Source organism: Parathielavia appendiculata, assembly GCF_033297405.1.
Source record: "Parathielavia appendiculata strain CBS 731.68 unplaced genomic scaffold N657scaffold_4, whole genome shotgun sequence".
NCBI lineage: Eukaryota > Fungi > Ascomycota > Sordariomycetes > Sordariales > Chaetomiaceae > Parathielavia > Parathielavia appendiculata.
Genome location: NW_026944223.1, coordinates 940,330 through 963,141, shown reverse-complemented (window position 1 = coordinate 963,141; position 22,812 = coordinate 940,330). Strand labels below are relative to the sequence as shown.

The window sequence follows — 22,812 nt, the reverse complement described above, 5'->3', positions numbered from 1 at the left end:
CCCGTGTTTTGAAGCCCCCAGCGCCTTGGCGTGGACCATGTACCCGCGGACTGTCGAAGCGATCCGCCGGGGGAGATGAGAGGGGCAAAACCCCATGACGACCGCGCCCACCTGAATCAAACTTTATCTGCATTGCAATCCTTTGCCCAGATCTCTGTCGAGTCACGGGCCGAACGATCCGGGTACCGTTGACCCCCACGCGCTCGAGATGGTGCGATCTTTGGACGATTACTGTGGTATGACAGTGTGGTCCGTAACCGCCGGCCTGCGCTTTGAACGTGAGGTGGCGAGGAGGTGGTGAGAGTAAGAGTCGCAAAATAGATAGGGATGACGAACTGCCCACTGATCGAGGTTTGTTCTCTCGGCACTCGAAGCTGAGAGCATAAGGTTGTCGCCATCATTCCACTAAGATTTACTTAAATAACAACCGTCGGCCTTTCTAGGTTCATCAGCTCAAGCTGTAACCTGTGTCGGAGTTTCCTGATCGTGGGATGGGAGGTTGATAGGGCCCAAGCTTCTAGAATTCGACGTAGGGTAGTGTAGCGAATGGAAGACAGTGTTGCCACCGTGCAAAGCCCACTGTATCCCGTCATGTCACCGGAATTTTCCAGCAGCCGGAAGCACGACGGATGCCAAGCAATTCGGAAAGTATCACTCACAGCCGACGGCAAAGGCGCAAGCAAGACAGAGCTCGAGGGAATTGCGCCGCCGCTCTGCCCGTCAGCGCCAACTAATCTCCAACAATGGGTTCGACTTCGTCCAAGCTTTCAAGTTCTACTCCACATGTGTGGAAGGGGTATGATCAACCCTCCCTCAAAACTCTTCTCTCATGATCCAGGCCGGTCGACTGCATCACCCTTGGATGCTAACGCGCACACTCTTTTCTCCTCCAGGCCCTCTCAACCCGGGGTATCACAAAACCTAGTTGAATCCCTCGAGACCAGCAATGAGGTTAGACCGACCAACACCCCTCCACGCGTCGGTCATCTAACCGAGAACTTTCCTTCCCAGACCGACGTCTCCCGCCTACAGTCCCTCGAGCTCCAGATCCAAGAGCGCGTCGGCGTCGAGCTGAAGCGCCTCCGAGCCCAGGAGGCCGAAGCCCTGCGGGAGGCCCAGCAAAAACTGTCGGCCGAACCCGCCACCACCGCCGACCAACAGGGAGAGTCCGAGCCGCTGCGGCAGCAACAGCAGCAGCTTTCCGGGCCGAGCCGGCACGAGGTTTCCAAGGCGATCGACGATCTTCGCACGAAGCTCGAGGAGAGGAGGCAGGTGCGGCAGCTGCCTGACGGCGTGGAGAAAGCGCGGAACGAGGTGGTGCGGTGCCTGCACGAGAATGACAGGCGGCCGCTCGACTGCTGGCGCGAGGTCGAGGCGTTCAAGGACGAAGTCAGGAGGCTAGAGAAGGGGTGGGTGGACAAGGTCGTCAGCTAGATTTGAGGGGTTTTGGTTGGCAGGCGGTGGATGCGGCTTGACATTGCCGGGACAGTGTTGTATACCAAAATATCATGTAACAAAGGGGCCGTTGGCCTCGGAAGCCAGGAGCGAAAGGATTCCCAGGGCTATAGACAAGGGAGTAGAAAGACGTTGCAATCTGGGCGAGTCCGAGCATTAGAGCACGTCTGATTGTTGCAGTGTCAAGTCTTCGCCGGTCTCATCCGCAGACTTGCTGTCTTTCCTGAGCTCCTTTCGCCGTCTCAGACCCTCCTGTCGTTTGCGCTCCCTTCTTGCCTGGGCATCTTCCCAACCAGCCTTGCCCTTAGGAGAGGAAGAAACCGCCTCAAGAGCAGCGCTAAACCTAGCTATCCTCTTGTTGTTTTCGACAAATCGCTCATTGGCTATATGCACAAGTGTCTTCAGGTAATCCGGCGTCACAATCAGTTGGCGAACACCGCGTGCTTCGGCCCCAATCAACGACTCAAAAGACAGGCCCATTGATCGCACGGCGACCATGGGCATCGCTTCCTTGTCCGGCTGGCGTTTGAGCAAGCTGACAGCCCCGGTCTCGCGAAAACCAGCCTCCATACCCGCCTGAATAACCAACTGAGCATGATCGGGCGAGGCTGTTAGGACATGCAGGATCTTGAAGACGTCAGATATACCTTCGTAACCATGGAGACGTCAAAGAAAAACATACCATCGGCTCGAACTTGAAATGGATCAGCCTTGACGACGCCGTCAGCTCAAGAAGCTCTCCCGCGTTTGGCTCAGCTGCTTCATCTGCCGCCCCAAGGCCCAACAGGAATTTCTCATACCCCTCCTCGCTCCCATCATCACCACGTCCCTCCTCGACCGGATCATGCGACACAAACAACCACTCTCCTCCGCCTTTCCCACCAGCAGAACTCGCTGCTCCGCGCGGTCCGTTCTGGCCATGGCCGCCCGTCACCGTGCCCGTGCCTACCGCAGACGCAGTCCCCTTTTCTTCACCTCCTCCGGCAGCCGTAGTAGCCTTCGCGCCCTCAAGGTACACACTCACCCGCCCGGCGCAGCTGCTCGTCGTGACCAGTCCCGCATGCGCATTGATCTGGTCAATCAGCTGCCGAATTCCCGCGTCGACAGAGCCCTTAGGCGACGCGTCCGTGTACTCGACGTCGGGCACCGAAAGCTGGGCGAGTACTTTCTGTTTTCTGAGGGTGAAGGCGGGGCCAGGAGTTGGGAGGTGCCTCATTTTCTCCTAGTTAGAGGCGCTGCTGGTCTTGTTTTTTGCGGGAGTCGGGGGTGTAAGAGGGAAGGCTGGCTTGATGTGGTGGATGTAAAGTTTGTAAGTGAGTGGTGGAGATGGAGATCGTTGGGAATGGGGCATGGATGAGGGTGGTCACGTGCTGAGCTCGCTTTATTCCCGGAGTGCACTACTGTGTATATACAGTAGGAATAATAAACAATGCAAGTGCTCCCATTTCTGAGAAGGCTTTAGAGGGATCCTGCACACTTAAGGACTATGCAATCATGCAATACTGTTTGCTACGGTCTACCGTCCTCTGAAAGTCGTCCGTCGTGACTGACAGGATGAGAAGCGATTGTTACAGGTGTTCTCGCACCTCCCGGGTACCAACAGAAACAGGTAAGTGAAAAGGGTAGCAGGAAAGAAGGAGGGGCATAGCAGACATGGAAGTAGCGGAAGACAGGAGGACACGTTCTACAGCAGTGTCCCTATAACTTTGCTCTGACGGAGATAAAAGTGATGCAAATGTGCAAATAGCAGCATTACTAAACCCCTCTTGTCTCAGGACCCGCTTGTTGACTGCCCATGTTTCATCACATGGCGCCGTGTCTGATCTGTCGGCCGACAAATCAAGACTTGTCACAGTGGCCATGTGAATCTTGCATATGCACAATTCTGGAATCATCGCCAAAGGTCTTGGAGCGATGGAACTGTTATTTTGCCTGTTTTGAGCACCGATGATGTTGATGCTTGATCTGTCGGAGCTTTTCCCATCTTCTAGAGATCCAGTGGAGCTCCGTTTAATACTCCAACCGACCGACCCAAAGTAAACAAACACCGCTTGGATTCACCATCGCCCGGCCGCGTGTTGCGACTCGTCCTCCCACCCCCAAACATCGCAGCGCATTCGCCATGGCAGCACACTCACCCCCGTCACCAACCGCGCAACAACTACCGCCCATCCCATCGAGTCCAACCTACTCGTACGCGTCGACCGCGAACCCCCTCTCACAGTACAGCCTCCCTCCACCTCCACCACCCCGGCCCGCCCATGCGGTGCTCACAAAAGCCGACCTGGAGCACTCCCAGGCCGCATACGCCGACCTCCTCGCCAGCGCAAAAGCCTACCGCCTCGCCCTCGCCTCCCTCTCCACCGCCGCCTCCTCCTTCGGCTCCGCGCTCGAATCATGCGCTCGCCTCAAGGAAGCCCGCGCCGACGCCCTCCTCGCACCCCCACCCTCCTCTTCCGCCCCAATGAGCATGAGCAACAGTTTCACAGCCCACGCAGGCGGGCTGCCGACTTCCTCCTCCCCTTCCTCCACCTCCTCCTGCACGGCCGACACCCTCCTCACCGTCGCGGGCCTGCAGCACCTGGTCGCCAACCATCAGCATATCCTCTCCGAAACGGTCTACCGCGCGTTCGAGGTGCCGCTGCTGCACGAGCTGGACAAGTGGCGGGGCGCGGTCGAGGACGAGGAGGAGCGGTACGCGCGCGCGGCCGCGGCGCAGGCGAAGGAGATACGGCGGATGGAGAAGGAGGGCCTAAAGATGCATCGGCAGGCGCGGCGGCGGGACGTTGGCGCGTTTAGGAACCATCTCGTCGAGTTGACGGCTATGTTGGATGGGCTGACGGTGCTGCATGGCGAGCACGCGCGGACGCTGCTCAGGGAGAGTCAGGAGACGAGTGCTAGGATTGTTGAGGCTAGCTGTAGTCTGGTAAGGGCAGAGGTGGATATCTTTGAGAGCTTGGCCAGGAAAGGGTGGACGGGCGGTGGGTTGGAGGAGGTCCTTGAGAAGGGGACGGATTTGTTCGCGGCCGAGATGGATCCGGGAGGCTTGGGCAAGGCAGGCGGCGGGACGGGCGTCGAAGGGGGTGCTGCCGGAGTGGGCTCCGGTGACGGGAAGTTGTTCAGCATCTTGCCGCCTAAAAGCATTTTGGCAGACACTTCCGGGGCGGACACGATACGAGGTGGAAAGGATACCCGCTCCGACAGCCTGCTAGTTGACACGGATCGATATCAGAGTTTAGCTGGGGCGGTGTCGTCGAGGGGGAGGGATCGAGATACGGACAGTATCTTTTCGGAGTTTAACCGATCGAGGAATGTGCGGCCCTTCTCGCCGCAGCCGCAGCCGCTGAGGCTGAACCCGGAGGATCTGCTTGGTCCGTTGGAGAATGGCACTACTGCCGAATCATCGTTGTCCGGCTCTGGAAGAGGCGGGAGGCACGATCAAGGTGGCATGCCAGGTCGTGACGAAGGGCGTGCGGTCGAGGATGACCATGAGGACGACGCAGAGGCGCACCCCTGGCGTGACGAGGGGCTACGACGTGGGACGCCGTCAGACGACGAGAGTGAAAGCAAAGTTGGCGTAAGCCTAGGAGGCCAGCAGCAACGAGACGAGACGTGGAGCGTCGCAGATGGAGATACATGACAATGGCGGTTTTGTGAGGGCAGAAGAGACAGACGCAGAGAGTTTGGGCTTGGATGGTCATATACCCTGAATACCATGGAAAGAATTAGAGACAGGTCTTGGTTGTAATCCAATCGTGTAGTTGTAGCACTACGGTGCTACCGCACATAATAAACCACTGTAACATCCACCGGTATGTACACCTTGGAATGCTGTGAAACGCCTGCGACCATCCTGTTTTCATCAAGTTGTGCCGTGCTTCTTGAAGAGACACCCGAAAAGAGGAAGCCATCGTTACTACGTGCAAGACAAGAAATAGTCTATTCCATATCTCAGTCATCTTTGTCTGCATCCCGAATCTCTCCCCCGAACAAGCCCAGCAAAAAGTCCAGCCACCACATGAGCTTCCAGTATAGGCTTGCCTTGTTCCAGTCAAACTCGCCCAGCTCGGTGCGTGGCACCTCGCTCCCGATCATGGCACCATTAAACCATCGGAGAAACGGGATGTGGTTGGCGATGCGCTGCGTGAACGACGGCGCAGGAAGCAGGGCCTGTTCCATGGGTAGGAGCTTAGCCTTCCGCACGGTGGGGATGATCCTGCAGAACTCGTCGTCAGGTTTCTCTTGTGCGGTGGGCGCGACACCCGCCCCGTTTCCTTCGCCGGGCGCTCCTCCTATTATTGTGCTTGAAGAGCCTGTGTTGGTGTTCACGCTTGAGTCCACGGTCCTCGTATCCGCGGTGGCCGAGGACGACGTCAGCGAGTGCGGAGGCGACCAGTCGAAGCCGCCGGGCTGTTGCATACCTGCACCGGACTGTGTCCGAGAGTGCTTCCTGTGGGACGGTGTGCCTTGGAGCCCAGTGGATGGATCAGGGATCGCTTCGTCCCGCGAAGGGGGGATACCGTGGTATGGCTCGGCGTAGACGAGGTGGCCGAGTATCTTCTGCGGCGAGGCAAAGATGGCGGCGTCGGCCGCTTCGGCGGACTCGAACGTCACCTTCACCCAGTGCTCGCCGCTGTCTGCCTTGTTGACCTTGGCGCGCTCCTCTGGGGTTAGGACGCGCCGACGGGTGAAGGCAGGGTCGCGCAGTTCGGACTTGTAACGCCGGCTCTCTACCGGAGGCTCGCGCGGGTAGTCTTCGCATATTCTGCCGGCGAGCTGCTCGTAGTGGTTGAGAGCCGCATATTGTTGCTGTGCAGAGCGGTATCCGCGCAGTATTACCTCGGTAGGCTCGAGTTGCTTGACAAACCGGTTTGTTGGAGCGGGGAGGGGCCCATCGTCTTGCGGCTGGGTAAGGTTCTGCGAAGACGTGGAAGAGATGAGGGTCGGTCTCCGTTGTGTTGTCGTCAGAGCGCTTGGCTGTGCCGCACTCTGGTTTTGACTAGCTATCCAGCTGCTGAAGACTTTGTCTGCCGCTGCTATCGTTGGGTCCTCTCTTCTTGCTGGTGTTGCCGTCTTGGATCTCGTTCGGCGCGTCGACTTGCCGAATGAGCCGGTTTCGTGGGTCATCTTCCTGGATCGGAGGGACCCGTCTTGCCTGGAGGTGTATCTTGTCAGGAACACGGGCAGCGGGTGGAACAGTCAACAATCCTTACTGTGGAAAGACCATGGCGTAGGGTCTCTGAATGCCGTCGTCGCCCACATAGAGTTCTTCGTCGGGCACATTGTGTAGAATTAATGGAGCCATAGTCGGGCGGCTACCAGGTAGACAAGGAAAAAAATGGTGCAACCAATGGAAAGTGAGGTGGCTTTGGGAATGTACGAATGTGAAGCAGCATGCAGTTTCCACAGTCGTACGGAGTGAAATGCGACGCGATGTTCAGTTTGACGTGCCAAATCTGCCCCAGCAACAGCAAGAGCTCACAACTGCAGGAGCATGGGCCACCGAAGTAGGTCCCGCATAATCGCATTGTCGGTGATTAGGCCAGGCCCATGCGGCCCTGCCAAACCGAATGTAACCCGGATAACGTTATTTCCACTTTGGTTTACACGAACAGGCATCCCACCCTTCCTCTAGCAACTTCTCAACACCAAAGGAATAGTGTATCATGGACTTGAAGCAAAGAACAGATAAGCCCGCAACGAACACCAGGAAGAGACTTGAAGAACGGCGAGAGCCGAGATACCATGTCTACATCCGGCTGCCCTTCAACCGTGGAGACTTTGTCGATCCAGGGACAGTAAGCTTCGCACTGTACGCTTGCTGATGATCTGCCCCGAAGCTGACCTGGTGACAAAGGTGAACTGGAACGAAATCAAGTCCGACGCCCTGTGGGCTGTTCTTTCCGATTCCTCGCTTGGCCATGTCGACTGTACGTGCATCCACGTCTGATTGACCACGACGCTGCTGACAAGCTCGCTCAGGGACGAAGCTGTGAGGCTGACTTGTATAATACACCCGGGTATTGATACTGACACTGTGCTAGGGCTACTCAGTTCGACGTGACTGTCGACTTCCTCCTGCAGATGGCTAACTATTTGACCGAGCGGCATACCTCTCAGCTCAGGGCACACATGCTGAAGGCAGCAGCAGCTAGGGGTTCCAACGCTCCGTCGCCGGTCCCTGGCGCCGAGCCTCCTGCCACCCATCAGCCAACTGTCACGGAGCCTTCGAGACGCTCCAGTTCAGCAGCCGGCCGCGCTCCGTCAGCGCTATCAGTGCGTAAGGAGACCGGGACTCCGCTTCCGAGGAACGAAGAGGACCAGGGCGATGTCGCCGCCGCCGCCGGCACCTTCAACAAGATCACTCTCCCCGTCCGACCGGGAAGCTCTCGGAACTCATCAGCCAGCACGGCTACCACCATGCAGAACCTACAGAATCAGCCCACTAGTCGGCCAGGCACAGCTCCCCGCCTAAGCGATCCCAGAAAACGGTGGCTCCCTCGCCTCGCTACCACTGCCCTGCCACAACAACAGTACCAACCGCCACAGGAAGAGACCGACACCGAGAGACCCCCGCCAAGCCCAACGGCCTCCACCTCGTCATCCTCAACGTCCTCCTCTGACAGCCCGGTTCAGAGCCGCATTATCCGACGTCCACCACGCTTCCAAGTCCGGGATCCGCGAACGGGCGGGGGCGGGGGCAACGGAGGTGCCGCTTTCGGCGACGACGATGACGACGGCGACGATGCCGAGCCGGCATTCCTGCCGTACACGCAACGCCACCAGCCAGGTTCAGCCGTGCACGGTAGCTCTGGCACAGGCAGCATCAGCAGCGGCCAGGACCTGGGCGCCACCCTGCGCGGAGACATGCGCGACCCGGCCGGTCGACGGCGCTCGGGTGACGCTGCCAGTCAGTCGCAGACGTCGGACTCGTCGGTTGGGTCGGTCGCTGTTGTGCCCCGGCGGCCGTCCACCGTTGACGCTGGCACGGGTGGCGTGAGGGCCAGCGGTGGCGAGCGGCGGGGACCCAGCGGCCAGCTCCTTTCGCCGAGGCGGACTGCCGAGCTGGCTGCGAGGGGCCAGGGTCTTTCTGCGGCGAGTAGGGGTAGAGGCGCTTCGAGGGAAGGGAGTGAAGGGACGCCTAGTATGGGGAGCAGTTTTAGTGATCTTGATGGTGAGTCCATGGCTCTTTGTTCGGGTCAGAATGGAGATGTCTAACCGCCTGTGGCAGATGCTTCTGTCACACAGTCGGCGCTGGAGGAAGCCCTTGCTAGCCGCATGCAGGACGGCACGATTGGCAGTCGGATGAGTGTCATTGGCGGCACTATCGGGGCCATCAGGAGCAGGTACCTGCCCAAGCCTAATCGGCAGTGAGGAAGACGAGGAGTGCTAAATTGGATAGTTCGGTTTGGTTTGGTTTGGGGTTTATTAGACGAATCATGTTGAAGTTATGGCGTTGCTTGGTCATGGGCTTGGTGGTGTATTGGCACCTCAACCAGCTGTTGAAGGCTAGCAGTTTTTGTCGTGTAGGTGTCTTTCTGCAATCCAGCTTGGAAATGAGGGAAAGACCGTCGGGGTTTCGAGGAGCTTCTCCCTAGAAATCAATGGTGCCGAGCTCAACAAGACAGACGCGGCATACCAGGAGAACTGAGCAAGAGGATGGTCCTCCGGAGCACTTTGACATTTTCTTCCTCACATCAAGCAGAAGCACAGTTCTCAAACCTATATCATCAACCTTCACTTACAATCTCAGATTCTCGCCCTGGCGACCCTTGAGCCGGATGCCACGGCCGGTCCCGGAGGGAACTTCTCTTCATTCGACCTCTACGGCCAGCACCTACCTACTAGGGCTTCAGGTACGAGGTCCGCCACCCACGCTTTCACCAACTCTTCCCAATGAGCTGACACCGAGTTAGCTCAGCGGCATTGGGAGGAGCTCTGGCTGGAACTTCGGCAACTGAAATGGTGTGAGTTCGACTCCCTTCCAGAGAAGTAACACTCCCTTTGGGGATTTTCGTAGCCAACCACCTCTACTTGTCCGGCGTAGTAGGGCTGGGCTGGTTGGTGAGCTTCTTCTCTCTCGTAAAGTCAATTCATTCTCAAGCTTCCTAGGTACAAATCACGATCATATGTATATATCCATTCAAGTCCCGGCCTGCTAAATAAAGTACTGCGAATTCGGCATACCAAACGTCGTCGAAAGCCAAGTTATGATATGATAGCGAGCTCATGAAGCCTCTTAGTCGATGATTGAGGCCGGTCAAGCACGTCTCACACTGACCAGACAACCATAAGGAAGCGAGTTGGTCAAGCTCGCTTTAGCCAGGAACGGACCGGAATCTTGCGCCTCAATAGCATGGAAGGTTTTGAAAAACTTGAACAAAGTGTACGCGATCTGGGTAAGTGCGAATTGTTGGCCGGGGCAAATTCGAGGCCCTCCGCTGAAGGGGATGTACTCCCAACTGAGAGGGAAAGGCACGATGTTAGCAAATGGCAGAGCCCAAACTCAGCTTTGGAGGCTCTGACACGCAGAGCAGGATATGGGTAAAGGTACTCACCTAACTCGGAGATCATCCCATCTCTCGGGCCGAAACTCGTCGGCGTCGGGTCCATACACTTCCTTGCTCCGCTGCAACACGTGGCTTGACCAGCGCACCGGCGTGCCCTCTGGAACAAGAATCGGTTTGCTGCCGTCTCTGCCGCCGCCCCGTGGTAAGAGGGTCTCCTTGTTGGATGTTCGCGAGTTTGTTCCCACGGGGCTGAAGAGGCGTAATGCTGAACAAGGGGGTGTCAGGAGTTAGTCATCCACACTGGCAGATAGGAACGGGGCATTTTTGGGCCTACACTCTTTGACGATGTTGTTCAAATACTTCATATGCTTCAGCTGCTCCCACGTTGGGGTGTCGCCGCTTATGCTGCTGATTTCGGCCCTCAGCTTGTTGACTACAGCCGGGTTCCGAGCCAGAAAATAAAAGACGGCCGTCATGGCGACGGCCGTGGTGTCTCGCCCAGCAATAAGGATCGAGATGATCTGGTCAATTGTGTAGTCTTCCGGGGGGTTCGCCTTGAGAAGCTCGTCGAGGAAGACGTAACTGCGATGTTTAATACCGGCGTGTTGCTCCTTTTCAGCCATGGCTTTTTTTAGGTAGACCCGAACATATTCCCGCAGCGCGTGCACAGCCTTCTGCAGCCCAGGATGAGGTAGGTAGTACAGGATCGGTCCAAGACGAGCATTCTTAGCGCTCTCGCGGCTGGCATACTCGAAGTTGTTGACGAAGTGTTCGGCCTCGGGCGAGGCTTTGGTCAGCAAGTTGGTCGAGTATCCCAGCAGAAAATCCGTTGAGGAGTCCATAGTCATGTCCAGCAGCAGGCTCTGCATGTCGAAGGCGATGCCATCGGCGGGAATCTTGGATAGCATGTTTCCAATGTGTCGGTCAAAGCATCTGAGGTCGGTCAGCTGATCTCGCTCAAAGGAGGGCTTCAGCAGGGCTCGCGCCCTGCGCCACGCCTCCCCGTTGCTCGTGAAGATGCTATTCGGCCCTAGTACTGGCAGGGTGGCAAAGAGTCTTGGTCCGGCGATGGGCCAGTCATCCATCTTGGTGCTCAGAATCGTTTTGATGTTCTCGGCTTCATTGGTCATGAGCACCCACTTGCCCAGGGCGATGGTGTAGTGGGTTTTCCCGTACGATGCGAAATTGACGGCGTAGAAATCGAGAAGCTTGTGGCTTTTGAGGGCTCGCAACGCCTTGAGAAAACCATCCAAGCCCAGGACAGGGTCTTTGTGTGGGCTAACGGCCACAGGCCCGCAGCCGAGAGCGCGCGAGCGGCATTCAAAGCGGTGCTTCCTGAAGAGCGACAGGCTCAACTTGACGGCGAGCGCAGAGAGGGCGAGGAAGAAGAGATAGGATGACAGCGTGGCGTGGCCATTCTCAACGATGAGCCAGACATAGGCACGACTCAAACCCCAGGCTGATAGGGGCACACTGAAAGCAAGCAGCGCGAGAGAGTCCATGTTGCAGGTGATCATGTGAAGAGCCGCTGCGATAGATTGAAGCGGAACGGTACCAACTTATACATCCAGTAGTGCACCGCCTTTCGACGAGGACATGCAGCAGCGAGCGGCTGATGGACCTTTAGATGTCATCGTCAGCCACCGAATTGGTACCTTATGAGACACATTCGTGCAACCTTCCTCAAGTTGAAATACAAACCTCGGCATCGAAGTTGTGGCTCGTGATTCTGCTACGTCGCAAACCGGGCTGTGGCCTCTGTGCAAGGGGTGATTGGTGGTCATTTCAAAACCGGTTCACCTCCTACGGAATAACAAAGAGCTGCTATTGCGAAGTCAAGACAGTGAGAGATTTATACTTATTGAATTGGACCGTGACGCCATCGTGCCACACCCCGCGCCGTGATCCCAGCTGCCAACTTCCGGCGGCACTTTTCATCCCAGTTACAAAGGCATGCAGTACCCCGGTTCCCAACTCAACGATTACACTCCGACGAAGAACACCAGCAGATGCAGCCTGTAACTGCGCACCCATATCAAACATCTTAACAGACGAGCATTGAAACGCAACCCCCTCTCCTGGCACTGTTCTCGTCCACTGGAGGCTTCGAGTGAGCCAAAGCAGGACGCGAAGAGCCTGTTTGATCCAAGACGAATGCGAGGGAAACCCGGTAGGCGCAAAAAGAAAAACAGGGGGTAGGGGGGAAAAGAGTGAAGAGCGTCAACGTCCACTTCCACGATGCCTCCATTCAGGTCACCTGGCCATCCTCGCGCCCTGGAGAGCAGCTTCTCTGACGGTAGCATTGGCGCAGATTGCTTTCGGATGCCTCAAATTCCGGGCCCGCCTCTCTATCGCCGCGATCCTACATCCCTAATTGCGCCGTTCTCCCTGATCCCGATCTGGATAATGATGCCACTCTCACTTACATGCAGGTTGGGCCTCGAGCGCTGACTCAGCTGCATAGTGATACCATAAGACCGCACAACTACTGTGTAGATCCTGCTCCTTCACCTGGCTAGGTCTTGTTGCGGAGATCACCGTCAAGCTGCAGCTGCCAGTATTTCCGATCGCCTTCCTGGGGTCAGTGTCGTCCACCAAGACAACAATGCTCTCAACAATCCGCCCCAGCATGACCAGCAACGCGGAATGCGTCACCCTGTCTTGTCTGCGGGCATGTCAGGCGGAAATGCTGGTTCTTGTGTCCCACACCCTCGCCATCCGCCATCCTTGCCCGTCACCGGCGGGCGCGAGTCCTTGATCGCGTTGACGCAGGTATTTTAGCACAGTGATAGGGCTTGAGACGACGTATGAGGCTGGGCCCTTGGAGAAAAATGGTAGAATCTGGGGGTCTTCGTGAATGGCGAACGTTGTTCGTACGTCAGCATGATCTTTGGGTACCAGAAGAACAGCTAGATCAGTACGGAAACCCCGGAATATTGTGAGCAGTGTGCTTTTCCAAACCGCAAATGGTTCGTCACCGACGGTCATCGTAACGAGATGAATTTGTCGAGGCGTAACTGGTCTTTGACTTGAGCAAAATTTGGCGTATTCCGTTAGTAGAAGGGAAGGTAGGCCGCCTCCCACAATCGTCCTCTTACCTTTTCTCCCGAGGTCATCTCGCGAAAGATCAACAGGACCCCCCGCATTGGACCCGCAGCAAAACCGAGAATCTGGGGAACGCACGCGAGATCCACCCGGCGATCTGCGAGATGACTCCCCGGACCCACTAATTACATAAAGAAGCCGTTCCCCCACCAGCTTTGTGAGGATTCCCTGCCAACTTGGTGCCTGCCCAGACAATCCCCCTGTTATTTCCAACTTCAACATCCACCTCCTCTGCATCCTGTAAATCGAGTCATTTTCTCAGCACCAGAATTGTTCAGGGCACGGCTTCCGATGGCTGCTTCAGGATTGATCGACCCGACAAAGCCTGGCAAATATCCAGTCATTCTCAGCGATGCTCTGCTGGGAAAGCCCTCCAAGGAGACGTACACCGGCATTCGATGTGAGTCTCCGTCCACAGCAATCCCCGCGCGTCCCTGCGCTTCCCCCGGTGATCGTCCGGCTATGGTGCCTGGACCCGCTACTACGCGCACCCCTCAATGGCGCTGACAGATTGGCTCATCTTAGACAATCACCGACCAACGCTCTCCTCCGATACCGCCCCAGATACAGCACGCCTCAGAAAGTCGGCCAAGGACGAATCCTACAATCTCGGCTTCGACGACCAAGGCGACAAGTACCAGTACAATGGCGTGCGCACCAGCGACGACGGGAACTACGTCCTCATATTCGATCCCACACGCGAAGCCTTTGTCCTCCACCGCGTCGACTCTACCTTCCACATGAACATCACTCGCACCCCGACGGAGAGCGACCCAGAGACCCTCCGCAAACAGTTCCCTCCGCTCGAAGTCAAGACCCCCAGCTCGGCCAGGCAACCGAAGGGGAAAGTCGCAGCGAAGGCTAGCGCCAGCAAGGCGGCACCCACAAAAGCCACGGACCGCGAGACCAACGTCGCCGCGGACTCACCCAAGACCAAGGGCAAAAAGTCTGTGGAGTTGACTCTACCAGACGTCAGCGCGCTGGCCACCACACAAAAGAAGGGCGAGCCGCCATCAGAGTCGGAAAAGAAGTCAAAGCGCCCAGCCTTGTCGCCCGTCGAGTCCGAAGACGATGACGAAGACGACGACGACGCCGGCGTCCTGGAGGTCGAATACCCAGAGGGCAATCCGGCCGCGTTCCGTGGCGTCCTCGAGGTCGAATACCCCGACGGCAACCCGGCCGCGTTCCGTGGCCCCCTTCCGGCGTCTATGAACAGACGCTTCTCCGAGTTTGTCATCAAAAGGCAGTCGGACGAGGATGAGCGTTTTGACGACACCAGAGCGGCGGGCGGCTACGGAGCCGAGTCGGCGGAGGAGGAGGGCGACGACGAGGGCGGCGAGTACGACGAAGACGACGAAGCTCGCCGCTCACCGAGCCCGCCACGGCTCTCCAGGATGGAGAACCCACCCGCCGCTGTCGAGCCGGAAGTCTACACTTTCGACGACGGCGAGGAGGAGTCGAATGCCAACGACGACGAGGCCCTCGAGGCTGAGCTGTCTAAGGCATTCGAAGAGGCGATGGAAAATGGCGGCAATGACAGTGACGGCTCGGTGAGCGAGGAGGAGTAAGCGTAGCTTCGCGGCAATCGGATTGCATCTCGTCGTCTTTGGATCTCTTGGGATATTTGGCTCGTGGCATTGGCGGCATGCGTGACAGGTATTGGCGTTAGAAGAGAAGGTGTCGGTTCCTGCGTTCTTGGCCACGGTTAAGTCATTTGCATTTTCTTCGGAGCATGGTTGGCGATATGAACTGGCAGGCGGGAATTTGGGACGTGTTGAAGTTTAAGCCTTTGCGGAGATAAACAGGACAGAAAGTTGTCTTAGATATTGCGAGATCCTCTGCTTGAGAGAAATGGATATTCTGCTTCCTTGTCCGGCAGCTTCAGATCCAGTACTGGGCCTCGGGAAGCTTTCCCAAGCTCCTACGAGTACCTAAAACTTCAGTGATTGCCACCATCACCGCCGCCCAAGTGTCCATCATGATGCCTATCCTCATCAACCGGAGTTCTCCCAGAGAATTGGCCACATAGTACCAAACGAGCCCAGATAATGACAGATGTATCCCCGATCCAAACGCCAGTGACATCAGTGTCAGCACTCTTCACTCTTAAGGAATAAACATCCCTTGCACTGAATGCCCCTAGAAATATGAGCCAGGTAAAGTTCAGAAATATCCATCAGCTGCTGCCAACTCCTAACACTGTAACGCCCAATAATGAATGACACAACCCAACAACATACTCGCTTAATCTGAGAGGACATGGGGATCCTCCTCCCAGCCCTTCCCCACATCCATCGTCAGATCGATGACTCCGATGTTCACCTCGTCGTCCGCCGCATCCTGGCTACTCTCGTCCTCGTCCCGCGTCTCGGTATCTGAAAGTTCCTCAATCCCGTCCAAGTCCATTGGGTCAGGGTGCTGGTCCGCTTCTTTGGCAGCCCAGTTGAGCCGCTGGACCACCTCACTGTGCCTGCGGAAGCTATTGCGGCGGCTTCTGCTGCTGGAGGGACTCAAGCTAGGTGTGGGTGTAACGCTCAGCATTAGCACGTCATCATCATGGTCGTGGTCGTCGTTGTTACCAACGTCGTGGCTGTCATCGCCATCCAGGCAAACAACAATGACATCGGGCGAGGTGGGCCCGCGGAAAAGGGGGATAGCGCTGCGGGCGCGGTGGCGGTCGGACGGGCTGAACCCATCTTGTGCCAGAAGCCAGTCAACGAGGTGGCTGTACAGGACTCGAACTACCGATGGGGCAAAGGCATTACCGATTTGTTTTTTGATGCAACTGCCTTCGAACCTATGCCATTTCGGGAAACCCTGGAGCACGGCGTACTCCAGCAGCGTGAAATCACGGTGGCCGTCCCAGTGGTAATTCTGGCCACCGTTGGTGGTGATGGTTTTGGCCAGCTTCGTCGGGTCCCAACGTGGCTTGGGTGGATCCCATCGCTTGATGCCCTTAGGGGTGTGCAGCCTGTGCACGAAGCGTCGAGATTCCAGCGGCGCCAGCACGGACTGGGGCGTGGCCCATGGCCTTAGTCCCCCAGCGCCATCCTTGCTGTGAGTTGGCGGCGGGAACGGGGGAAGCTTCTCCCCGGGGCAAGAGCCGATCATGATCAATCTCTTTCGAAGCTGCGGCACTCCGTAGTTGGCGAGGGGCACCACTTTCCAACGCACCGAGTAGCCCCAGTCGGTGAAGCCATTCAGGAACATGTTGAACTCCTTCCTGAACCTGGAGCACAAAATTCCAAATGTTTGTTCCACCGTAAAGATTCGCGGCCGGAACTTCCCGATAAGCTCGCGACAGGAAAAGAGAGCCGCCCTGTTGTCTTTATCGTTTTTCCCGGCCACGGTATGGGCCGGCGACCAGAACTGGCAGGGGGGCGACAGGTGCAGGATGTCGACCGAGCAGGTGGTCTCCTTGGAATGGATGAAGTCGATGACGTCCATGTCGTAAACACGGGCGTGTGGAAAGTTGCTTCTCAACGACGCGGCCGCGTGTTCCCAGTGGTCGACCGCGAACTTCAGCTTGACGCCAGCGCGTTCCATGCCTCTCGAAGCACCGCCCGCACCAGCAAAAACATCTCCGGCCGTGTACTTTTGTCCAGGAGAGAGACTGGACGGAACAGGGCGTTGTCCTTGGGCCTCCAGGTCGAAGACCGGAAGACTTGAGCCGCCCGGCTTGTGGGATCCGCCGGGGACCTTCCCGCCGCGCCACTTGTTGAGATTCTGTGAGTCCTTCATCCTGTATCCGGGGTCGGCCTCATCCTCGCCAATCTTGACCAGCGCCCACTCAAAGGGCTTGTCGCAATTGCCGTGGTAATGGATCTCGTATCTGTAGCGGCATACCAGCGGACAGTACCGCTCAACCCAGTCCTCTCCCATGCTTTCAACGTCCGTTGGGTCGAATCGATGGTCCGGAAATGGAGCGTTGGTAACTCTTAACTCCCTTTTGCCTCTGATGTCGTTCGGCTTCACGTCCAGCAGTGCGTCCTCCTCCCAGCCCATTCGTCCTGGGGAACGAAGCTCAGCGACCAGCGCGACCTCGTTGAGTTTTTGGGAAAGCATTCCATCCAGCTGCCGGGTTCGCGTGAAACCCAAGCCACGAATGACTATGTCCGAGTCCCAGCCCTGCGTGACGATGGCCTTGACTCTCAGAAACTGGATTTGGTGCTGGCCAAGTGCAGTTCGTAGCTCAATCGTTCTTTCAGGCTTGATGAGCAGCCCGCTGGGCAAGCGGTAGCTCTCAAGCTCTCTTGCCGGGACAATTTGTGCTGGCCTTGCCACAATCGGCGCGGGGATGTCGTCGTAAGTGAGATCGATAATTTCGGAAAGTTCGTTCTCCGTTCTCTCTTCTCGGCTGAGGTAATCGTCACTGTCGTCGATCACCACGGGATGCAGCCGCTCCGCCGAAACTCCGTATTGGGCTTCGAGGAATCCAGCCATGATGGTGAGGCGGGCAAATGAAATCCCCAAAGGAATGAATCCAGGAGAGAGTTAAACTGAATTGCACGAAGGAAAGCAACTCTCTGTGAGTGTGAAGCTCTTGGGGGACTTATGCTCAAGTGCTCGGAAGGAAACAAAAAAAAGATATTGCCTGCTCCGAGCTGCACAGACCAGTGCAGACAACGAACCCCCCTAAAAAGTAGTACAATGAGAAACTTGGGAAGCAAGGTGCGGAGATCTTTAACGTTGAAACCGCTATTAGGAGGAAGAAGGGCGGGTGCTGTGAAGAATGAGTGGCCAGAAAGAGCTTCCTGAACTCCCCTGCACTTCCCTGTCGTAAGTTTCTATACCCCGGCCCCCCATTTGACCGACGGCGGCGTTTTTCCACGAGGTCTGGAAAATACTTGTGATCGCTAATTTGTTGAGATTCCGGTCGTTTTTGGGGTTGTGGCCTCGACTTCTGCTCCATTAGCCGTGGTCAAGCTATCCTCTTTGAGAACCTTTTATCGGAAGATGTAAGAGGATTTTCTTTTCTGGGAACAGAATCCCTGGTTGTGCAACATGTGTCTCAAAGGCATTCTGAACTCGAGTTTGTCGGTAAACTTGCTGGATGTATACCTTTCAAGCAGCGAGAAGGATTTTCATAGAACCGGGGTCTGCCGTTCTGAGACTACTGGAGAGCCCCCACGAAATTGTCACGCTTCAGATCCAGCCGTGAGAACGGCCTTAAGCCAGTGTTCAAAGCCCTTTTCTGGCGATATTCAATCAAGGTGTATAACTAACAGCACCCGCCAGCCAGCGAGTCTGGTTGCTCAGGTGCTTGATCCATCCAGTTGACTTTTAACCTGGCGACCTCTTGCCAATGTGGACTCACGGAGGAATCATGCAATTGTCGGTAAATGATGGGATATCAGATAAGAATCTGCAACCGTTCCCAGATTTGTAAGATATGTAGGATGTGTTTAGATAGAGAAGTCCATATGCTGTCTGCCCTAGACTACACGTAGGCATGGGGGTTGTTGCTTATGTATATAGGCCAGCATGCTGCATGTAGGTGTGACAAATTGGGTGCGGCAGGTTTCAAATGCCCGTCCGGTGGTTGTTGCAGTTCGAAGATACCTTAGACACATGGACACATGCCGGATTCTCGTGAGGATGTAAAGGACGTGGTGAAGTTGTTCTAGGTTCAGGGGTATTTCTTGGCAAACATGATGGTCAACAATCTGGGCAAAAAATGGATTGAGCAGGCAACACGGGTTAGGGTTGAGCTGCTGTTGGCTGGCTCGGCAATCTGGGAGCCCCAACGGAAGAGAATTTTTCTGCTCACGCACACACTCTCCTCAAGCCTGGGATCAAAAACAAGTCTAGCCATGCACTCTTCTCTGGTATATGCTCAAAGGGTAAGTCTATTTCTTGTTCTTCCTAAGCATTAGCTTCCTATTTTGCTTCCTGATGACTCTCAATTTCGACAAAACCTTGACTGCTGAGACATATGTCGATGCAGAGGAAGAGATGTTCCTGATGTTCTCTCAAGTTCCGAGTATCGTAACGTCTGTAACACTCCAACGATGGCTAACACGTGTACAGACATTTTAGTGCAGTTGCTTCCCTTCTTTACTAAGGTTCTCCTCCATCAGAGACATCAGCATTCACTCACTGTCTCGTGAATACCCAGCTACCTTAAGGTACCTTAAATAGGTCGGTACACTTAGGATAAAGTAATCTCACTCACGAACTGTGTGTTGGTTTCCGTTCTTTATATCTCAACCAAATTGATCCCTGCAGATTTTACTTCTTTAGTGTGTCAGATTGCAAACGGTAGGGCGGTTGAAGATTTAGCTCGTCAAACAAATTTGCTTTCTCTATACCCTGCTTTGCTTCCCAGGCTGCCTCCCTTTGCAAACGAACAGCATGAGCGCCGAGATGACTAGAGAATGGGATGAGGCTTCCTGCCTTGGCTGGCTGGCTTGTGGACAGCCATTCTGTCACCCTGAGTGAGAACAACGGATTTGAATACATAGATCTACCCCTGATTTGCGCGAGACAGCGATGACCTTCCGGTTAGGTTCTACATACGTTACCATTGACCTCATCAAACACAATCGTCGAGTCGCCGCCTTTGGCCTGAGCTATTTGGTTTCCATCGACACATAGGCGAGATTGTTGAGCACAGAGCCTGAGGCTTTGAACAGCACATGTACGTTCACATGGCAAACCACCCGCCTTGAGCAGCCGCGGCCTTTCTGAGTCGTTCCTTCCTCAAACTGACAGTTCAGTAATTGAGTCCGAGTCGATCAATTTCGTCTCCGTCTACCTTACAGCGCTCCAACCTGGAACGCGACTCTGCATTCAGATTGTTCGAATCCTGTTCATCCATCCCCATGACCACCAGTGGACGAGAATACTGCCAGTCCCAGCACCCAACCGTCGATGCTCTGGCCAAGTTGATATTGGGTACAAGAGCCCACCACTAGAGCAACCCTCTCCGTCAATTTCCCGAATTCATTCACAGTCTTCAGCAAGCGCCACGACACTCTGCACAAATTGCCTTTTCGCGTCCTTGAAGCCAGGTCTCGAGATATCCTCAACATTCCCAATCATTCCTCTTGGTTCACCAACCTGCACTGGGCTCTTTCGTTACAGACTCCCATTCAGCTACTATACGTCCCTCAATTCTTCAGTTCCAGTTTGTCAGAATCACCCGCGACATCTTTTCATCGATTTTCGGACTTAGCGGGAATTCTCACATGTCGATCCCTGGCCGTGGCTTCACTGTCAAGCAAAAGCTGCATCGGTTTCATCGGTTGTGATCGGTCAATATATTTGAGGTACAGCAGCGAGATTATCGAAGCTGCTGGTGAGTATTTAATCTGTCGATCCTCCTCACTCTCATATCTTCGGCTTCCAGGTGCTCAAACCTGCCCTCATCCCACCAATTGGTAGCCGGCTTGCCATGACTCAGGCAAGATACCCTTGTTGTGCAGCTCTCTACCGTACGCACCTCCACTTCCTGGGCCAACACATTCTCGAACTTCTCTTGCTTCGTCAGATGCTCTTAGTCAAAGCCTGCCATGCGTTAGACAAACCTTGCTAATAATCCGTTCACCGATCAGTATCCAGCCCAAAGGAGACTCTATTATACCTGGAATCTCGGATTCTTTTCAAGATGCAGACCCGTGGAGCAGCGAAGAGGCTTGCTTCTGAGACAGCGACAAAGGGTAGCGCAGTCAGCGCATCAGCCGTTCGGACAGTGGGCGCACAAGCTGAAGCGGTCACCAACTTCTCTGGCTCGAAGAATGACCCAGCGCCCATGGGAAAGACAACCATTGGCAGCACAAAGCGAAAGCGCGCTGGGAAGAAGCAATCCCAGCCACTTAAAAGTGGTTGGGTTCCGCTCCATGGGATGGGTGCAGAACTTGCTGAAACGGCCAACTCAACCCGAATGCACATTGAATGCACCTCTCCGGCTGCATCGCCCGGGGATTCGCTTACCAATGCGGACGTTCCGATTCAGAGTGGCAGGTCTGCTCCTTCACCCTCCGACACCAAGCAGCAGCATGCCCGAAGGCAGACGAGGCAAACTCGTCTGTCATTTCGAGTCACCAAGAGCGGAGTTGAAAACAAGAAGAGTGACGAAAAGAAGACTGAGCCCAGCGTGAAGTTGGAAGCTTTTGAGAATCCTCTCATCAAGCAAGAGGACGGTTGCCTTTCCAAACGCGTGCGGACTGCTGCCCCGACGGCCAGAAAGCTACCCGACATCAAACCTCCCATCCAGGCAGCCCTGGAGTTGGCCAACATAAAGACCGAGAAGAACCTCATCCTGACGCCGCGTAGGGTTCTGATTCTCAAGGGCCTCACAGTCAAGGAAAACATCGTTACGAAAGTTTCAACCACTGGCAAGATTACCATTGATGCAACCCAGATCCTGAACCCTAACTTCAGGATAATGATCAAAAAAGGCAAGGACAACCCGTATGGGCTGACGCCTGGATATTCCCCATACCCGTACAGACGGGTTCCGACGCCTGAGGCCTGCGAGGAAGTGCACAGGATCTTGACGGAACTTCATGGCGAGGTGAAGCAGCCCGAGAAGCTGCCAGCTGCTTCCTTGGAGAAAGCCGGCTGTGGCGAGGTTCCTTGTGTCCTCGACGCGCTCTTGAGAACGCTGATCAGCGGAAACACCCTGATGGCCATGGCGGACGCAGCCATCAAGAACCTTGCCGAACACTACGGACTACGCACTGAAGGCACTGGTGCCGGAAGCATCAATTGGGAAAAGGTCCGGCTGTCATCGCATCAAGAGCTCATCCAGGTCATCAGGGTGGCTGGGAACGGACCCAGGAAAAGCCACCACATCAAGCAGATACTCGACATGGTCTATCAGGAGAATGTGGACCGGGGCAAGATGCAAGCCTCAGCGAAGCCCATGCCGGATCTCCTCTCCCTGGACCACATGCACAGCATGACCAAAGACGAGGCACTGGCCAAATTCGTCAGCTACCCTGGCATCGGCATCAAGACAGCGGCCTGCGTCACACTTTTCTGCTTGCGGTTGCCTTGCTTTGCCGTGGACACGCACGTCCACAAGTTCTGCCGTTGGCTGGGTTGGGTCCCAAAAAAGGCTGATCCCGACAACTGCTTCCGTCACGGAGACTTCATGGTCCCTGACCATCTCAAGTACGGCCTGCATCAGCTGTTCATCCGTCACGGCCAGCTGTGTTTCAAGTGCAGGAAAGCCACCAAACCAGGGACTAAAGACTGGAACGATGCACCGGAATGCCCACTGGAGCATCTGCTTGATCGAAGCAAGGACGAGGCTGGCACAACGAAGCCTGAGAGGAAGCGGACCAGAGGGGTAAAGGAGGAAACGAGCTCCGGAACGGACGATTCGCTCAGTGAGATGGTTTTGGCGGACGAAGACGAGGAGTGCTAGGTAGAGGAGGAGGGAGGGAAAGGACTGGCCCGGAATATGTCTCATTTGCTGGCTTCATCTACAGAACCGAATCCGACAGGGAGAGGTACTGGGCGATTTATTGGACTCGGTACGGCCATTCGACAAAACTGATGATATAATCAGCTAGCAGCTTCTTAAATTGACGCATGGGCGGATTCACATCAGATATACTCACCCATTTCGTTGGACTTGGCTGCAAACCCTCGAGCCCGATGTGGGTTGTCATTATTAGTCTGAGGTCTCGGCAGCATTTGGTGTTCCGGTACGTACCTTACGGTACTAAGGTTGCACCCCAGTACCCTGCAGGGGTGTTAAGTGCCGCCCCACGTTCTCTCCCCGGACGAA

General features: G+C 55.7%; 9 protein-coding genes across 9 annotated transcripts; 5 read left to right on the top strand and 4 right to left on the bottom strand.

The window, feature by feature from the left end:
• Window positions 1-743: 743 nt before the first annotated feature.
• N657DRAFT_679815 (DUF1690-domain-containing protein) lies at window positions 744-1,434 on the top strand (the record flags this gene model as incomplete). The annotated part of the gene is made up of 2 exons (XM_062796217.1): window positions 744-796; window positions 894-1,434. The coding sequence occupies 2 exons, from the start codon at window positions 744-746 to the stop codon at window positions 1,432-1,434; spliced, it is 594 nt and encodes a 197-aa protein (XP_062648796.1).
• On the bottom strand, window positions 1,385-2,569 carry N657DRAFT_643811 (uncharacterized protein). The gene is made up of 2 exons (XM_062792625.1): window positions 2,138-2,569; window positions 1,385-2,082 (listed from the first exon to the last, which is right to left on the bottom strand). Exons 1-2 carry the CDS (start codon window positions 2,138-2,140, stop codon window positions 1,612-1,614), a joined length of 474 nt encoding a protein of 157 aa, XP_062648795.1. The 5' UTR covers window positions 2,141-2,569; the 3' UTR covers window positions 1,385-1,611.
• Window positions 2,570-3,577: 1,008 nt separating this feature from the next.
• Window positions 3,578-5,095, top strand: N657DRAFT_570290 (uncharacterized protein; the record flags this gene model as incomplete). The annotated part of the gene is made up of 2 exons (XM_062788722.1): window positions 3,578-4,528; window positions 4,571-5,095. The coding sequence occupies 2 exons, from the start codon at window positions 3,578-3,580 to the stop codon at window positions 5,093-5,095; spliced, it is 1,476 nt and encodes a 491-aa protein (XP_062648794.1).
• Window positions 5,096-5,170: 75 nt separating this feature from the next.
• On the bottom strand, window positions 5,171-6,864 carry N657DRAFT_689393 (uncharacterized protein). The gene is made up of 2 exons (XM_062796993.1): window positions 6,669-6,864; window positions 5,171-6,610 (listed from the first exon to the last, which is right to left on the bottom strand). The coding sequence occupies exons 1-2, from the start codon at window positions 6,758-6,760 to the stop codon at window positions 5,407-5,409; spliced, it is 1,296 nt and encodes a 431-aa protein (XP_062648793.1). The 5' UTR covers window positions 6,761-6,864; the 3' UTR covers window positions 5,171-5,406.
• A 212-nt stretch (window positions 6,865-7,076) lies between these two features.
• On the top strand, window positions 7,077-9,181 carry N657DRAFT_689392 (uncharacterized protein). Its single transcript, XM_062796992.1, has 5 exons — window positions 7,077-7,253; window positions 7,313-7,389; window positions 7,442-7,447; window positions 7,500-8,629; window positions 8,687-9,181. The coding sequence occupies exons 1-5, from the start codon at window positions 7,122-7,124 to the stop codon at window positions 8,827-8,829; spliced, it is 1,488 nt and encodes a 495-aa protein (XP_062648792.1). The 5' UTR covers window positions 7,077-7,121; the 3' UTR covers window positions 8,830-9,181.
• A 534-nt stretch (window positions 9,182-9,715) lies between these two features.
• N657DRAFT_570614 (cytochrome P450) lies at window positions 9,716-11,467 on the bottom strand (the record flags this gene model as incomplete). Its single annotated transcript, XM_062788751.1, has 3 exons — window positions 9,716-9,917; window positions 10,014-10,230; window positions 10,300-11,467. 3 exons carry the CDS (start codon window positions 11,465-11,467, stop codon window positions 9,716-9,718), a joined length of 1,587 nt encoding a protein of 528 aa, XP_062648791.1.
• A 1,785-nt stretch (window positions 11,468-13,252) lies between these two features.
• Window positions 13,253-14,957, top strand: N657DRAFT_689390 (uncharacterized protein). Its single transcript, XM_062796991.1, has 2 exons — window positions 13,253-13,470; window positions 13,596-14,957. Exons 1-2 carry the CDS (start codon window positions 13,362-13,364, stop codon window positions 14,636-14,638), a joined length of 1,152 nt encoding a protein of 383 aa, XP_062648790.1. The 5' UTR covers window positions 13,253-13,361; the 3' UTR covers window positions 14,639-14,957.
• A 357-nt stretch (window positions 14,958-15,314) lies between these two features.
• On the bottom strand, window positions 15,315-17,513 carry N657DRAFT_569833 (S-adenosyl-L-methionine-dependent methyltransferase; the record flags this gene model as incomplete). Its single annotated transcript, XM_062788688.1, has 3 exons — window positions 15,315-15,579; window positions 15,650-15,660; window positions 15,684-17,513. 3 exons carry the CDS (start codon window positions 17,511-17,513, stop codon window positions 15,315-15,317), a joined length of 2,106 nt encoding a protein of 701 aa, XP_062648789.1.
• Window positions 17,514-20,679: 3,166 nt separating this feature from the next.
• Window positions 20,680-22,446, top strand: N657DRAFT_570359 (DNA glycosylase; the record flags this gene model as incomplete). Its single annotated transcript, XM_062788728.1, has 2 exons — window positions 20,680-21,126; window positions 21,163-22,446. The coding sequence occupies 2 exons, from the start codon at window positions 20,680-20,682 to the stop codon at window positions 22,444-22,446; spliced, it is 1,731 nt and encodes a 576-aa protein (XP_062648788.1).
• Window positions 22,447-22,812: the final 366 nt, after the last annotated feature.

Excerpts from the sequence above, each read along its gene's own strand:
- N657DRAFT_689393 (XM_062796993.1), bottom strand. The coding sequence starts at position 6,760 with ATGGCTCCATTAATTCTACACAATGTGCCCGACGAAGAACTCTATGTG. Across the intron at positions 6,611-6,668 it reads TACGCCATGGTCTTTCCACA|GCAAGACGGGTCCCTCCGAT; the intron begins GTAAGGATTGTT and ends ATACACCTCCAG.
- N657DRAFT_689392 (XM_062796992.1), top strand. The coding sequence starts at position 7,122 with ATGGACTTGAAGCAAAGAACAGATAAGCCCGCAACGAACACCAGGAAG. Across the intron at positions 7,254-7,312 it reads ACTTTGTCGATCCAGGGACA|GTGAACTGGAACGAAATCAA; the intron begins GTAAGCTTCGCA and ends CTGGTGACAAAG. Across the intron at positions 8,630-8,686 it reads CAGTTTTAGTGATCTTGATG|ATGCTTCTGTCACACAGTCG; the intron begins GTGAGTCCATGG and ends CGCCTGTGGCAG.
- N657DRAFT_689390 (XM_062796991.1), top strand. The coding sequence starts at position 13,362 with ATGGCTGCTTCAGGATTGATCGACCCGACAAAGCCTGGCAAATATCCA. Across the intron at positions 13,471-13,595 it reads GACGTACACCGGCATTCGAT|ACAATCACCGACCAACGCTC; the intron begins GTGAGTCTCCGT and ends GGCTCATCTTAG.